The sequence below is a fragment of the Topomyia yanbarensis genome, chromosome 3 (assembly GCF_030247195.1).
Source record: "Topomyia yanbarensis strain Yona2022 chromosome 3, ASM3024719v1, whole genome shotgun sequence".
Taxonomy (NCBI): domain Eukaryota; kingdom Metazoa; phylum Arthropoda; class Insecta; order Diptera; family Culicidae; genus Topomyia; species Topomyia yanbarensis.
The window spans coordinates 146,736,207-146,752,785 of record NC_080672.1 but is presented as its reverse complement, the minus strand read 5'-3'; the positions used below and the strand labels follow the sequence as shown (position 1 = coordinate 146,752,785).

Here is a 16,579-nt window from a genome sequence, read left to right as displayed (position 1 = left end):
CGGGCATATCATTGCCTGTTCAACAGGTCGTTTTTCCAGCCAGCTACACGCTTTGCTGACAAGTCGACCGGTCATGAGGTGTTTGAACGGAAGCTGTCCGCTTTCAGCAAGCAGCGAAAGGATGGGGCTGGTTCTAAGTGCTCTTGAGATGGATCTGATGGCGGTATGATAAACAGGTTGAAGCCGTTCTAGTATTTTTTCTCCACCTCGACTGTAAAGCCCAAAACCATGGGAGATTTTGGCTATAAGAAGACTGTCGCAGATTCTGAACAGTGTTTGACGGTTGCCGCCGGCGTACCTTCTACTTATTGCTTTTATTATACTCAATCGGTTTTGGCACTCTTTGACTAGAATCTCGGTGTGTTTCGTGAATTTCAGTTTGGCATCTACTTGTACTCCAAGGACTCGGGCGCTTGGAACTTTTTCAATGGTACCATCCTCGGTTTCAAGGTTTGGCACGTTTTTGTGTCTGCCACCGTTGCATATGTGAAGTAGCTTGGATTTTGTGGTCGAGAACTGCAGTCCATGCTGTTCAGCCCAGGTCAGCACATTGTTAAGCGCAGCTTGGGCTTTTAGTCGAACGGCTCGAGCAAAACTCCCTATAGCGATGAGCATCAAGTCATCGGCATACAGCAATATTTCAATGTTTTCCGGGATGTGTTTACAGATCGAGCTGATTGCAACATTGAATAGTGTTGGTGAAATAACTGAGCCTTGTGGTATGCCGTTTTCTAGTAGTCGCAGATCTGAAAGAGAGCCGTCAACAAATACTCTGAAACTTCTCTCGTCCAGGAAACTGTAGACGTATTTCAACATCCTGCTCCCTACGTTCCATTCGTTGAGAGTAGTAATAATCGGGTGTCTCCAGGTTCTGTCAAATGCTTTGGATAGATCAAGCATTATTACGTCCGCGTGCATGCCAGATTCAAGTGTGTCTTCAAGAATTGTTTCCAATTCGGCTAGATGGCTGTCAACGCCTTTGCCTGGCCGAAAGGCAAACTGCCGGTTTCCAATTCGATTGTTATTTTCAATTTCCTGGATCAATCGCCTATTGATCATGCGCTCTAGGATCTTCCCAACACAGCTCGTTAGCGATATCGGTCTGTATTCGTCCGCTTCGGTACCTTCTTTTCCGGGTTTCTTGATGGGTATTACTGTGGCTTCTTTCCACTCATCGGGGACGATACCGCAACTCCAGACGCTGTTGTATATGTCAAGCAGAATCAGCTTTGCTCTTGTGGGAAGATGCTTCAAAAGTGGATACCCTATTCGATCGGGGCCTTCTGATAGTCCGGCAGCCTTGTTGAGTGCCCAATTTAATTCTCTGAAGCTAAAATTGGCATCCAACGGCGATGGCGCTACGTCGAGGTCAGGCATATTTTTCTCCTCTTCAGCTTTCCGTTCCTGAAAATCTTTGGAGTAGCCATCAGTAGCCGAAACTGCTGCAAAGTGATCGGCAAGTGAATCGGCCATTTCAGAAGGTACATCGGTAAATATGCCGTCTACTCGTAAGTATTTTTTATTGTTCCGCCTTTTACCGCTAAGAGCATCGATTTTTTCCCAAATCTTCTTGGAATTTGTGGCCGGATTGATTTCTTCGACGAATTTCTTCCAACTGGACTTCTTAGCTTCATCGATAGCAGTCCTTGCATTCTTTCGTGCTGTCTGAAACTCTTTTAGGGCCTGATCCTTTTTTGCATCGTTGTTGTTCAACCGTCGGAGTGCTCGAAGTGTTTTCCTTCTGTATTTTACAGCTTTCTTTACTTCATCATTCCACCACGGTACCGATTTGGGTCCCGGGCGGCCACTAGTCCGTGGAATCGATTTCTTGGCCGCGTTGAAAATGAGCTGGCTGAATTCATTGGCCGTATATTCTTTCGATAGATTCAGATTTCGATTTATCTCTTCCTGGAATTTCTCCCAATTCCCGTCGTCGTATCGCCATCGAGGTCTTGCACAAACTGTCGGAGACGAACGGCCAGTGATCAGTCTGACAGGGAAGTGATCACTGCCATGGTTGTCATCCTCCACTTGCCAGCTGAATTTGTCTGAAATTTGCCAGGATACTATCGAGAGGTCAATTGCAGTCATTTTACCGTTTGAGAAATCGATTCTGGTGTCCGTGCCGTCGTTGAGACAAATCAGTCCTTTGTCTCTGAGGAATTTTTCTAGCATTTGTCCTTTCCGATCAGTGTACTTGGAACCCCACTCGGTGCTAGCGGCATTGAAGTCCCCCAGCAGCACTACTGGTTCAGGCAACTGTAGAATCAGTTCATTAAGCTGTTCTTCGATTTTCTTGGATGAATATTCGCTTGGGGGTATGTATATACTGGCAACCGTTGTTTTGGAACCAGTATCTATTTGGACGGCTACTGCTTGCATGTCGGTTTTAATTTGCAGTCTGTTGTGAGGAATGCCCTTTCTCACACCAAGTGCAACTCCGTGTTTGATATTATTGTTGGATCCTTCAATCAGGTGCATTTCATAGTCTTTGATGGTAGGGGTTGAATTGATTGGCGTCATAGTTTCTTGCAGTGCCAATATACTAGGAGAGTATTGGTTAATTAGCAACTGCAGTTCCGGTAGTCTGCCTCTTAATCCTCTGATGTTCCATTGTAGTGCAAAATTGTTGTCAACTAAATTAACTCGGTTCTTCCTTCTATTATTGTTGGTTGGTGGTTGCATTATTGGTTCGATAAAATTTCTTTTTCCCCTTTCGATTAATGACAATTGTATCGGATCGGTCAGATTCATTATCCGTGATGCTCATTTCTTCCGTATTAGTATCAGAATTGACGGTTTCAATCGGGTCTTCTAACATCGGTTGTGTTGTTACTATTTGACTATTGTTGCCAGGTTGGGTGCTATTATTCATTTTTGAAGAAACTTTTTTCAAAGGGGGAGGACGAAATTCGGTTCCAGTTGTTATTTCCGGTGATATTTCCTTAGCACGTTTGTTCCGTTGTTCTTGCTTTGATATTTTCCCTTCAACAGTTTTTTTGCATTGGCAGCTTGGGCGACTCTTAAGTTCGGCGATGACAGAAGTGAGCTGGTTCCGAAGGGCAGTTATCTCTGCTTTTAGACTTTCAATTTCTTTGTCCTTGCTGTTGCTTTCTTGTGGTACTATTAGCCTTTTGCTTATGTTGGCGTACGATTTTGCACCAACGCGACTGTCGTATATTTTTTTAGCCTCTCCGAACGATAACCCTTGTTCCGCCTTTATCTTGACAATTTCATTTTCCCGTTTATATACCGGGCAGTTCCGGTCGGTTGGTTTATGCCCTTCCTTACAGTGGAAACAGTTAGCTGCCCCCTTACAGTCTTCAGCCTTGTGCTCGTGGGCCGAGCAGTTTTGGCATCTGGATGCACTTTTGCAGCGAGCTTTTGTGTGTCCATACTCGAGACAGTTGAAGCATAGCATGGGTACGGGGTAATAAAATCGCGTCGGTACTCTGAGTGCTCCAAAATATATGAACTGTGGCCAGGTGGTTCCTTCCATCGTAAGTACCATGGTGGACGTATTGACTTTCACCTTGTCCACCATTTTGGTGAACCGGCGTATTGCTATCACTCCTTGGGGAGCAAGCTCGGTTAGCAAATCTTCCTGTGACATTTCATTGACCTCCGAACAGTTTACAATGCACCTACTGTAGTTAAGCGTGGGATGCGCTGTAATTTCAACCGGTGTGCCGTCGAACAATGTTTTCATCCCAAGCAGTTTGGTGGCGTGAACTTGCTGTCTTACTTTTAAAATATATTTGGTCCCTTTTGATTCGGTTGTAGCGGTATATGCATTACCAATTAAAAGTTGGATTGACTTACCGACGGTGAAGGGATGGTTTTTTGGCAACACTCCCTCATTAGCAGCCTTGAGTGAAAGTACGATCACCTTGCCGTGCTTTCCCTCTGGGTCCATCCAGCTCGGACATCCAGCTCCAGTATCATCCGGCGGCCGAGGCAGCCCGTACGTCGATGTTGAGGCCATTCGGCCGGCCGAAATAATCTAGCCGATCACTGGTAACGTTGCAGATTTATTGCAGGGAAATTGAAGAGGCAAAAAATACAATCAACTAAAAACTGGTTTTACGCACTGTGCCGTTTGCAATCACTATCCGTTGTAGGATTTTTATTTACCGATTCCGTCACTTTTGCACAACACTGGCCGCGTTCTGATAGCGGCGATACGTCTGTTTGTCTGTGCCGATAGCGTCACTTCACTTCCGTAAGCTAAGCTTTTGCACAACAGTTGGCTTCACTGGCGATTTTTTCACTACCTGTTGCGACACGTCCGACCGCGTCACTCGCGGCAGGCGGTTTTTTCACTGCTTACAGCGTCACTTATCGATTTCACACCTATAGCGTCACTTTTCGCGGGTTTTTGCATCCGGTAGTGCTTCCCGGGGATGCTTCCCGGTCGATACCGGTTTTCACTATCACGGGAAACGAGTCGAGTTACGTGGTTTTTCACTTCACTTTGCACTCAAAAATAACCTGTCCGATCGACGGCAGAACTGTTTTTTCACTTTCACACTGTTTTTATTTCCAATGGCAATTTGTTTTTCTATTCCGGCGGACACTACCCTAACGCAAAGGGCAGCGGAGGCTTTCCCGGTCTATGCCGGTTGTCGCACTCGCGGGAGACGAAACTAAATGCGCAGTTTTTTTTCCACTTTGCTACTGTATGAACTCCGATTGCTTGCCTATGCTCGCTTATTCGGGAGCGTCCGTTCAGCTCGCTAGTCGAAACACGAATGATTCGATTGGTAGCAAAAATCACTACATATCGCTTATATACGATCGTGTAGCGAGACGAAGGTTCGTCCTTTTTTGTGTTTAGCGCGTTTCGTTCGTTCGCTACTCCGCCCCTTTGGCGAACGATGTGCAATGAAGCGAATGCATAACAAGGGGTGTTGTGTGCGCGAGTGGCATCAGTGTTACTCGTATTATCTACGTGACTACACACGCATAAACCTACGACGACAATGTCTGCACGCGGTAAAGGAGGAAAAGTGAAGGGAAAGCCAAAATCCCGCTCAGTTCGTGCCGGTCTCCAGTTCCCTGTTGGCCGAATTCACCGTCTGCTGAGGAAGGGAAATTATGCTGAACGTGTCGGTGCGGGAGCACCCGTCTACTTGGCAGCTGTAATGGAATATCTTGCCGCCGAAGTACTGGAGCTGGCAGGAAACGCTGCCCGCGATAACAAAAAAACCAGAATCATCCCCCGTCATCTGCAGCTGGCCATTCGAAATGACGAAGAGCTGAACAAACTGCTCTCCGGTGTGACCATTGCCCAGGGTGGCGTGTTGCCTAACATACAGGCCGTACTGCTGCCGAAGAAGACTGAAAAGAGGGCCTCCGCAGCAACCTAAATCCCGCTCCTTTCTAGCCGAAAAAAACCGCCCTTTTCAGGGCGACTATTTTCTTCCGATAAAAAGAGTTAATTTGATTTTCACTCCGTAAATTATCAGCGTACATTTTTGTGAGCATTGCACAAGTTTCTTTGCAATGCTCGTCAGACACTTAATAATAGTTTCCCTTCATATCATGGCATTGACGATTTCATTTAACCCGCACTCAATCTCTCAAAAGTTCACTCATCGATTTGGTGCTAAATCACAAATCGGCCGCGCAAATTTTCCCTCAATTGGTCTTGTTTTTCACACGCTACGACTGTCGATCGGTACGAGGTGGTGGTGCTGGCAAAAAATCCCCCCATTCGCGTGCTTTCTAACACACACACACAGCCATGCAGGTGTCTGAGCATTTTTGGAGGGAAACGAAAAATTTCTGCTAATAATTCTTAGTAAAATATGATTGGTTGGTCCTGAAAAGGACCGTTTGTTGCTGTTTCGTTACGGGAGGGTGGGCGCACACACCACATTTAGGCCCGCTCCCCACGGATCCGGCGAGCCAGTTGGATGTCTTTCGGCATGATGGTCACTCGCTTGGCATGGATAGCGCACAGATTGGTATCCTCGAACAAACCAACCAGGTAAGCCTCGCTGGCTTCTTGAAGGGCCATGACGGCTGAGCTCTGGAAGCGCAGATCGGTTTTGAAGTCCTGCGCGATCTCACGAACCAGACGCTGGAAGGGCAGCTTGCGGATTAGTAGCTCTGTCGACTTCTGATAGCGACGAATTTCTCGCAGCGCGACAGTTCCTGGTCTGTAGCGATGGGGCTTCTTAACGCCACCCGTAGCTGGGGCACTTTTACGGGCAGCCTTCGTTGCCAACTGTTTGCGGGGAGCTTTCCCTCCGGTGGACTTGCGGGCGGTCTGTTTCGTACGGGCCATGGCGCGAAAATTCTGCTCTACTACTGATACCACTGTGATGCTGTTCAAACGACGAATGATGACCAAAACAGACCGACCGATTTTTTTTATAGTCGCGAATAAACACTACTATCGCCTGTCTCGCTCGTGTACGTGCCATGTGCCTTTTCGTTCTGTATACGGTTCGATTCGGCTACTATACTTCCCCCACCATTTCCATTCCGGAGCCAGTGTTGCCAGACTTGATTTTTTCAGCTTTTCATCAGATTTGCAAAAAAATATTCCTAAAAAGAAAAACTATGTATGAGCAAAAAAAATCGCCTAGAAATCAATAAAATTCCAACAGTAGAAGAATATCAAACAGAAATAGTTTGTTCATCAGTAACAATTTGTTCCATCATAGATCAGTATCAGATATCGATATTTAAGTACCATAGAAGCCAATATAACGTACCATGTAGACGGATGTATAGAAAATCTTTATAAGTTAAAAAAAAAACCCGTTTGTTTTTCGATTTACTTTTTCTTTCTTTCTTTTTCAGGAGAATCAATTTCCGGGCAATCGTTTTCCAGGGAAAATGCTACCATGTCAGCATTAGTCCGGATAAAGCAGATTTCGGCAATCCCAAGCTACTAAAACAGTGGCAACAGTGAACTTCGTGTTCGCGCTATTTCCCCTTCAAACCAACACATCACGAGTAAGCATATAGATAGCAGCCATGGTAATCTTCCTATGCGGCGGCGACTGAGAATGTGTGTGCATCAGTATAAAAGCGCTACTCAATGGGCCGAATTGCAACATTCGGTATTGGAATCTCGCTGCTGCAGGTGTGCTGCGCTAGCCTACTAAGTTATTACCTACAACAACCAAGAAGATGACTGGCCGTGGCAAAGGAGGCAAAGGGCTCGGCAAGGGAGGCGCTAAGCGGCACCGCAAGGTGCTTCGTGACAATATCCAGGGCATCACCAAACCCGCCATTCGTCGTCTGGCTCGACGTGGAGGAGTGAAGCGAATCTCCGGTTTGATATACGAGGAAACCCGTGGTGTGCTGAAGATTTTTCTGGAAAACGTTATCCGGGACGCTGTGACGTACACTGAACATGCCAAACGGAAGACCGTCACTGCGATGGATGTCGTCTATGCGCTTAAACGCCAGGGACACACATTGTACGGTTTTGGTGGTTAAGCCCTACCACGACGTTCACGACAACACAAAAGGCCCTTTTCAGGGCCACCAAATGTTTAGAAAAAAGAATTAGTTTGAAATGTATCCTTCATAATTTTCATCCACGTTGCAGAATGGACGTACTGTTTAATGTGCGATTTTGATGGATATGCGAGAGACCAGTGTTACGACAACGCGCTCAGTCGCTGGGTTTCCCTTTTTTTCATATATGCATTTCCTTTTTCTTTCTCCTGAGCTTGCGTACCATGGGACAAAACTGCTCGTTTCTCGATAGCAACGAACCGCCGACCGACTCTTTTTTTCGCGCGCGCGTTTTAGCTTACCACGCTTTCACCTACCTGTCTACCTATGAATTTGCGTACCTTTAACTGGTCTGAATGATAAAAGTAAAGTTGATGGCTGGTGAGTTAGTACTGTATCAATCAGGAAGCAATTACAACACACACACACACACACACACACAGGAAGAGAGAGATTGAGCAACCGTAAAAAAAAGTCCAGCTTGTGATCTGTGTCGGGGGACAATCGTTCCCATCGATGCGTGCGCTGGAGCACACCTGGGTGTGATGGTCGACGCGTGCGGTTTATTAGCTCACAGCCATGTCGACGACTATGTATGCGAGAAGTCTGCTACACAACGATGTAGCGAGTTGATCAGTACATCCTAAATAATAGAATTTTGAGTTAGCCAAAGCAATTCGAAATAACACTGATGATTAGAGCACTAAAATCAAAATCCGCAACTAAAATGTTGGATTTTTTTCGAGGTATTTCTCTCTGTCTGTCTCTGCCGTCGAAACAAGAAAGCATTTCGCGAGCGCGTTGTACGGTTCTACGAGCAACACAAGAATCTCGGCGAAAAGTGCACGGTACAATATTTCAAAGGGGAAAACGTTGCGCCGTCGACTGTTTACAACACCTTTCGACGGTGCAATCTCAATGCCGCTTGCCGGTTGATAAAAAAATTATTTTGGGTAAATATTTTGTTTTGCACGAAGCAAGTTACTTCCCTCGCAAAAAAAAGCAAAAAAAAAAAAAACAATCGTTCCCGAATACCCACTCGATCCCATTTGTACCCTAAAAAGCACAACCCGCTTCACAATTTGCTTCAGTGTCGCCCAATCGCAGATTTCTTCGGGATTTCGTTTTGAGAGCCACGAATTGCAAACAAGTTGATTGGTAGAAGATCACGAAATGCATTAGCAAAGTGTTGACATAGACGCCGTACTACGCGCCTGTTCCGACATCAAACGGAAGCTTCGCCGAACAGCATCCAATTACGGATCGGTTTGAAATGTTCACTAATTTTTGGCCAACAATGGAGAACGTATCTTCTAATTTCAATCAAATCGTTTGTCTTTTTTTTGACAGGTTGAGAAAAAAAAAATCCAAAATTTGTGTTGCCACCCGTTAACTTTTTTTGTTTTAGTAATTTTAATAACGAAAGTTTTCAGCAAAGGACCAGCCGACCGAAACGTTTTCCGCAGGTCGCCAAATTACGAGCACTTCCGCTCGAGCAAATATGTACAAAAATGAAATAATTTTATATAGAGAGAAGTTTTCTTTCGATTGGACAGCACCGAAAAGGTTTTCCAATTGCTAGAAGGTTCAAATTAACCTATTTTCCACAATTCAGTTTGCACGTGCCGCCATAGTCGGATACATGATTTGGTAATATTCGGCCATACGCTTAAAACAGAATGTTCAGCGGGTGTTAGTTTGGACGGTGCGGACAGTGCAGTAAATTGAATGCAAACTTCCAGTGTACTTTTCACACGCAGTAATTCGATTTTGGTTGATTTAAAACAACAGTCCGTAAAATTTTACCGGCACCGATCGAATAGTAACTTTCAACCGATATCTACGCGTTCCCAAACAGAGCCGATGAATACGATCCTAAACAACAGACACCGGACCCCCGGTTATCATATTCGCAGACTTGCATCATCGTGCATCCATCAACTCGTCGTCTACAACTGTGTGTGGAAGAAAACCAAACCAAACGAACGCGCAATGGCTGAAACTGCTATCGACGTTGCTGCTACGGCCCCTGCCGTCGTCGCCTCTCCGCCAGCCGCCAAAGTACCACCGAAGCAGGCGGCCAAGGCTAGCAAGAGTGACGCCAAGAAACCGAAAAAATCTTCAACCCATCCACCAGTGAGTGAGATGGTTCTGGCTGCCATCCGGACCCTGAAGGAACGGAGCGGATCATCACTGCAGGCGATCAAAAAGTACATCGCCGCCAACTACATGTGTGACGTCGCCCGGCTGGCTCCGTTTATCCGGAAGGCTTTGAAAACGGGTGTCGAGAAGGGAAACATCACCCAGACCAAGGGTACCGGTGCTTCCGGATCGTTTAAGGTGACGGTCGAAGCAAAGAAACCGGCTGGCGATAAGAAACCACCGAAAAAACCGAAGAAATCGGCTACTAAATCCGGGGAGAAGAAAAATCCGCCGGCTGGTGGTGGTGAGAAGACCAGCAAGCCAAAGGCGGCGATCCCGGCCGCTAAGAAATCGGCTGCGAAGAAAACGAAACCTGCTGCCCCTGCCAAGGCGGTAACGGCTGCCACTAAACAGAAAGCCACCAAACCATCGAAGGCTGCAGCGAACAAGCCGAAGGCCCCTAAGCCAAAGAAGGCCGCCACCGCCCCGAAGAAGGTCACCGCCGGCAAGAAGTAAATTCCCGACAACGTGCCCGTCCTCCCAAAACAAACAGTCCTTTTCAGGACTAACAAAATTGTAAAGAATTGATTGATGCTTATTTTCCGTCAATGCTCCGTTCCCCCCATGAGTTTTCTAGCTTGAGCAGCAGCGCGCGCACACACCCGCATTCAACTGGCTGCCGATTGGCAAGATAAATCAGTCGTCGTTAGTTTGATTAAACAAATCACTATAGTAAATAGGCGCGGTTTCTTGCTCAGATAAACGTACGTACGTACAGGTAAATTAATAGTAGGCCGTGGTTTTCTGTTGCCTTAACAAACAAACAAACAGAGCAAGTATAATATTACTCTGATTAGCAAACAACGCGCTTATTTTGGCTATAATAAAACAGAGAAAAATTGGCTGGCACAATAAACAAACGAACGAACGATAATTACCGATTTTTTAGCCTAAATTGACGAACGTATTGTATTGTTCAACTTTGCGATTATGAATTGTGTTGGGTATTTAATTATTAACGTTCAACGCAGATCAGAAGTTTGAAGGCTGGGAAGTGCACTGTATTAACAAGTATGATCCAGCAATGTGTTCTTTTTGCGGCAGAATTTTCATACGCTGGGGCTGTTTTAGACTGACTGAGTAGAATATAGACGATAAAGGGGTGGAAAAAAGACCGTTTTCCGTCTTAACAAAAACAATCAACTAGCGGTAAGGGGAAAGACTACTTCCACAAACTACAGCAATTGATTTGGTGATGATTTGAAAAATGGACAGAGAAACAAAAATGACAACGACGTTTTTGCTCTAATGAAACAAACAAACAAACAAACAACAACAACAACTAATGTTTATATAAACTATGTGTACACATTTCAATTCAACTCTTTACCAGAACGTGTTTTGGTGGCCCTGAAAAGGGCCGATGACGATGGGGTGGTGGTGTGTGACATCCGGCGGCGGGGCGGGCGACGATTTACTTCGAGCTGGTATACTTGGTAACGGCCTTGGTGCCTTCCGATACGGCATGTTTCGCCAGCTCTCCCGGTAACAGCAAACGAACGGCGGTCTGTACCTCGCGGGAGGTGATCGTCGACCGTCGGTTGTAATGGGCCAGACGAGATGCTTCGTTAGCAATACGCTCGAAGATGTCGTTCACGAAGCTATTCATGATGCTCATCGCCTTCGACGAGACACCGGTGTCCGGATGGACCTGCTTCAGCACCTTGTAGATGTAGATAGCGTAGCTTTCCTTGCGCCGTTGCTTTCGCTTCTTCTTCTCTCCTCCGCCTGCTTTTGTGGCGATGTTCTTCTGTGCCTTGCCACCGCCGCCGCCGGATTTTTTCACAGCCTTTCCGCTGGCTTTCGGTGCCATAGTAACGACGTGGTGGTGCTGCTGCTGCTGTTAGCGCTCTCGATGCGAACTGCGCTGACTGATTGGTAGCAAAAATCACTACATATCGCTTATATACGATCGTGTAGCGAGACGAAGGTTCGTCCTTTTTTGTGTTTAGCGCGTTTCGTTCGTTCGCTACTCCGCCCCTTTGGCGAACGATGTGCAATGAAGCGAATGCATAACAAGGGGTGCTGTGTGCGCGAGTGGCATCAAGAATTCGTGTGCGAGCAGCTGAGCAGTGAGCACCTAGTTCGAGTAAGCAGCAAGTTGAACCGCAGTAAAACCGACCGCATCGCCCCAATGGGGAAAAAGCGCAACAGAAGATCGGGCAACAGCTCGAATGCCAACCGTTTTTCGAAAAGCCCTCAGCAAGGAAACCAAAAGAGGCAAAAAGGACCGGTTTCCATCCTCTCCGAGAATACATACCAAACTCTGAGCGAGCAGGATCAGACAGAAATGAATATCAGCGACATGCAAGGCTTCGGTGAAGATATTGGCGAACCCCGCGAAAACAGACACGAAACAGGAGAAGGCAACCAAAAACTTCCTCCTCTGATGGTGAAATCCGTCTCACTTGAGCAACTAGTCCGGGACCTGAAGGAGGCAGGAATTACAGCAGAATACAAACTGTGTAGAGTTGGCATAAAAATCGTCACGAAAACCAAAGACGATTACAACCGTTCGAGTGCATACCTAAAAAATTTGAAGGCCGAGTTTTACACCCACGACGTGCAGGCAGAAAAACCGTTCAAAGCGGTGATTCGTGGCCTACCTATCATGGAGAAGGAAGAAATTGAAGCAGAGCTCAAAAACCACTACAAATTAGAACCGATTGCGGTGTTTCCCATGACGCGACGCGAAGACGGGAACAGAACACGAAGAGACTGCTTGTACTTAGTACACTTCAGAAAAGGATCAATAACGCTTGGCGCCCTTCAAGCAGTGCGAAATATCAGCTCAATCATCGTTCGTTGGGAAGCATATCGCGGTGCACATCGTGACGTCACTCAGTGTCAAAAATGGCTACACTTCGGTCACGGAACCAAAAATTGTAACCTGAAACCTCGTTGCCGCCTCTGTGGAGGGACCCATGCATCGGAATGCTGTACAATATGGCACCCCCCGCGCACATATCATTGTGCAAATTGCGGTGGTGCACACCAAGGTAGTGACAGGCAGTGTCCAAAACGTATCGAATACAAGCAGATCAGAAAGCAAGCGTCATCATCAAACCAGCCGGGAAGGAAGCGAGATAAGGCCCCACAATTCACGACTGACAATTTTCCACCGCTCCAACCATCTTCAGGGAGTCAACCAGCTCCGCCAGTAATGTTTGGGAACCCGATCCAACGTACAGCTGCACCGCAGGAAAATCTGCAAATCCCACCGGGCTTTGCATGGGCTACAAATAACGTTTCCCCACAACAAACCGCAACAGAAGGACAGCTTCCCGCAACTTTAACGCTAGAGGATCTCCATGCAATGTTTGCAGACATATGCGAAAAACTACACCAGTGTCAAACACAAATGCTCCAACTTGCCCAAGCATTCATCAGATATGGCAGATAAACCGTTACGCATTATGCAGTGGAACGCCCGCTCAGTAATCAAGAAGCGCGAAGAGCTGGCTCACCTAACACAGCGTGAAAACATCGATATAGTGGCATTATGTGAAACTCATCTCAAACCAGAAAAGAACTTCAACCTACCAGGATACGCAACAATTCGCTTAGATCGAACGGGAATCGCTGGCGGCGGTGTAGCACTCGCTGTCAAAAACGACATCAAATTTCACTCCCTACCTCACTACCGTACTTCCATAATTGAAGCCGTCGGGGTGCAAGTTGAGCTAGCGAACGGCAAAATCGACATCATCTCCGCCTACTGTCATCGACAATGTACAGCGGAGCTGAGGAAAAAGTTCCGTGGTGACCTCATCAAACTGACCAGAACAAACAGTAACTACATCATTGCTGGAGACCTTAATGCGAAGCACCAAAGCTGGGGAAACCAATGCTGCAACACAAATGGAGGACTGTTATTCGGTGACGCACAAGCGGGTCACTACATCATCAGTGCACCTAATGAACCTACCTATCTGTCGAGACGCGGAGTGCATTCAACATTAGACTTCTTCATCACCAACTACGGAAACATCTCTGACCCAGTGACAATCACCGAGCTTAGTTCCGACCACTACCCGGTGGTGCTGGAAGCAGGCTGTGCGACAGTGAAACGACAGAAGCAGACAAGGAAGGATTTCACCAGAGTCAACTGGGTGGAATTCCAGCGCATCGTAGACCGGCATATAAACGACGGTGCAGAGCTTGCAACCACAGCAGATGTGGACCGGGAAATCGATTTGCTCAACCGAGCAATCCGAGCTGCGGAAGAAAGGTGCATTAGAACAATAGAAAGCGTGAGTAAACCAAACCAAATAGACACCACCACGTTACAAATTATCAGGCTCAGGAACATATACCGTAGACAGTACCAACGAACAGGTAACCCCCACAAAAAACAAATTGTTAGCCACTTATGCAAAATCATATCGCTACGAATAGAAAATGCTAGGAACGATAGGTTCAGTCAAGACATAGCCCAAATGGGCCAATACTCTCGCCCCTTCTGGAAAGTTGCCAAAATCCTTAAAACCAAACCCCGCCCCATTCCTCCTCTCAAAAGTAATAACGAGATTCTTATAACCCCGGCTCAAAAAGCAAATGCCATCGGTAGACACTTCGTATCATCCCACAACATAGGAGCCAGTATGCCCAGCCCAAACGAGCTAATTGTAGAAGACACCATCAAAATAATACAAGATACCCACTGTTATGTCCCCGATAACCAACGAATCACACTGCCACAGATTCGAGCCGCAATCAAAAACACAAAAAATATGAAGGCCCCGGGATTTGATTGCCTATTCAATCTTGAATTAAAGAACTTGAGCGACCGCACTCTGACTCACATCGGAAACATATTTAACCGTTGCCTTGCTCTCCATTACTTCCCATCCGAGTGGAAATTAGCAAAAGTAGTCCCTATCCTTAAACCAGGCAAAGATCCAACAGCCCCGAGCAGTTATCGTCCCATCAGCCTCTTATCGTCACTGAGCAAGGTGTTTGAAAGGCTCATCTACGCCAGAATCCTTCAGCACGTCAACAGGAATAATATCATCCCGAAGGAACAATTTGGATTCCGACGAGGACATTCCACAATCCACCAGCTTCTCCGAGTGACGAACGCGATCCGAAGAAACAAACAACTCGCAAAATCCACAGCAATGGCGCTCCTTGATGTGGAAAAAGCCTTTGATAACGTGTGGCATGACGGGCTTCTACACAAACTGTATCGATATAATTTCCCAAACTACCTAATTAAAGTACTGGGAAGCTACTTAACTGATCGATTCTTCAGGGTAACACTCAACAGCATCCTTTCGGAACCCTTCTCAGTAACGGCAGGTGTGCCTCAAGGCAGCATACTCGGCCCTATAATGTATTGCATCTTCACGGCGGACTTTCCAATGTTCCCTGAAGACTGCTCGCTCTCTTTCTTCGCGGATGACACATCAGTTATAGCGAAAGGTAGAAACACGAGAACTTTAATCAAAAAGCTCGAAAGCCACCTTGGCATTATAGCGAAGTACTTCAGCGATTGGAAGATTAAAATAAATCCCACCAAAACGCAAGCCATCCTATTCCCATACTCCAAATCCCCACGCCTAATCCCCCCGAACAACTGCAAGGTAAAACTGAACGGAATAACAGTGGACTGGTCCAACGAGGCCGTCTACTTGGGACTAACCCTTGACCCCAAGCTACTATTTAGATCGCATGTTGAAAAAATCCAACAAAAGTGCTCTATATTAATAAAAAGTCTCTATCCCTTGATAAATCGGCGATCTAAATTAAACACAACAAACAAGTTAGCAGTCTATAAAAACATTATACTTCCAGTACTGTCCTATGCATCACCAGTCTGGGAAATTTGCGCACGCACCCACAAAAAGAAGTTACAGGTGATACAAAACAAAACACTTAAAATGATTTTCAACCTCCCCTACCGCACGAGAACTACTGAAGTCCATAGAGTGGCAGGGATTCAACTACTAGAGGACAGATTCATAAATATTAACAGAAAATTCAAAGAAAAATGTACCAATTCAGAACATGAACTGATAAGAAATTTAGTAGAATGAAATAATTAGGTTAAGATAGGTTAAGAAAACTCAAAATAACACTAAAGCAGTGAAAATCAAGATATACCCAAGACAGCAGATCACAATCGAGCAGATACAAACAAAGATGAAATATACATGTATAAAATCACTTGAAATGTATAACATACAGAAATGTAGAAAAACAATGGAAATAAAGATAATTTTAATTCGAAATTCGCGAGTGGCATCAGTGTTACTCGTATTATCTACGTGACTACACACGCATAAACCTACGACGACAATGTCTGCACGCGGTAAAGGAGGAAAAGTGAAGGGTAAGCCAAAATCCCGCTCAGTTCGTGCCGGTCTCCAGTTCCCTGTTGGCCGAATTCACCGTCTGCTGAGGAAGGGAAATTATGCTGAACGTGTCGGTGCGGGAGCACCCGTCTACTTGGCAGCTGTAATGGAATATCTTGCCGCCGAAGTACTGGAGCTGGCAGGAAACGCTGCCCGCGATAACAAAAAAACCAGAATCATCCCCCGTCATCTGCAGCTGGCCATTCGAAATGACGAAGAGCTGAACAAACTGCTCTCCGGTGTGACCATTGCCCAGGGTGGCGTGTTGCCTAACATACAGGCCGTACTGCTGCCGAAGAAGACTGAAAAGAGGGCCTCCGCAGCAACCTAAATCCCGCTCCTTTCTAGCCGAAAAAAACCGCCCTTTTCAGGGCGACTATTTTCTTCCGATAAAAAGAGTTAATTTGATTTTCACTCCGTAAATTATCAGCGTACATTTTTGTGAGCATTGCACAAGTTTCTTTGCAATGCTCGTCAGACACTTAATAATAGTTTCCCTTCATATCATGGCATTGACGATTTCATTTAACCCGCACTCAATC

The 16,579-nt window shown here is 46.1% G+C and overlaps 7 protein-coding genes across 7 annotated transcripts; 4 read left to right on the top strand and 3 right to left on the bottom strand.

Annotated features, from left to right (window-relative positions):
- Positions 1-2,662: 2,662 nt before the first annotated feature.
- On the bottom strand, positions 2,663-3,985 carry LOC131687293 (uncharacterized). Its single transcript, XM_058971370.1, has one exon. The coding sequence runs from the start codon at positions 3,983-3,985 to the stop codon at positions 2,663-2,665; it is 1,323 nt and encodes a 440-aa protein (XP_058827353.1).
- Positions 3,986-4,982: 997 nt separating this feature from the next.
- Positions 4,983-5,369, top strand: LOC131687292 (histone H2A-like). The gene has a single exon (XM_058971369.1). The coding sequence runs from the start codon at positions 4,983-4,985 to the stop codon at positions 5,367-5,369; it is 387 nt and encodes a 128-aa protein (XP_058827352.1).
- Positions 5,370-5,881: 512 nt separating this feature from the next.
- Positions 5,882-6,292, bottom strand: LOC131692371 (histone H3). The gene has a single exon (XM_058979380.1). The coding sequence runs from the start codon at positions 6,290-6,292 to the stop codon at positions 5,882-5,884; it is 411 nt and encodes a 136-aa protein (XP_058835363.1).
- Positions 6,293-7,146: 854 nt separating this feature from the next.
- LOC131687291 (histone H4-like) lies at positions 7,147-7,458 on the top strand. The gene has a single exon (XM_058971368.1). The coding sequence runs from the start codon at positions 7,147-7,149 to the stop codon at positions 7,456-7,458; it is 312 nt and encodes a 103-aa protein (XP_058827351.1).
- A 2,013-nt stretch (positions 7,459-9,471) lies between these two features.
- LOC131687290 (histone H1A, sperm-like) lies at positions 9,472-10,752 on the top strand. The gene is made up of 2 exons (XM_058971367.1): positions 9,472-10,014; positions 10,726-10,752. The coding sequence occupies exons 1-2, from the start codon at positions 9,472-9,474 to the stop codon at positions 10,750-10,752; spliced, it is 570 nt and encodes a 189-aa protein (XP_058827350.1).
- Positions 10,753-11,095: 343 nt separating this feature from the next.
- On the bottom strand, positions 11,096-11,398 carry LOC131688956 (histone H2B, gonadal; the record flags this gene model as incomplete). Its single annotated transcript, XM_058973614.1, has 1 exon — positions 11,096-11,398. A coding segment is annotated over one exon (303 nt), but the record flags the coding sequence as incomplete, so codon positions are not given.
- Positions 11,399-15,981: 4,583 nt separating this feature from the next.
- On the top strand, positions 15,982-16,368 carry LOC131687289 (histone H2A-like). The gene has a single exon (XM_058971366.1). The coding sequence runs from the start codon at positions 15,982-15,984 to the stop codon at positions 16,366-16,368; it is 387 nt and encodes a 128-aa protein (XP_058827349.1).
- Positions 16,369-16,579: the final 211 nt, after the last annotated feature.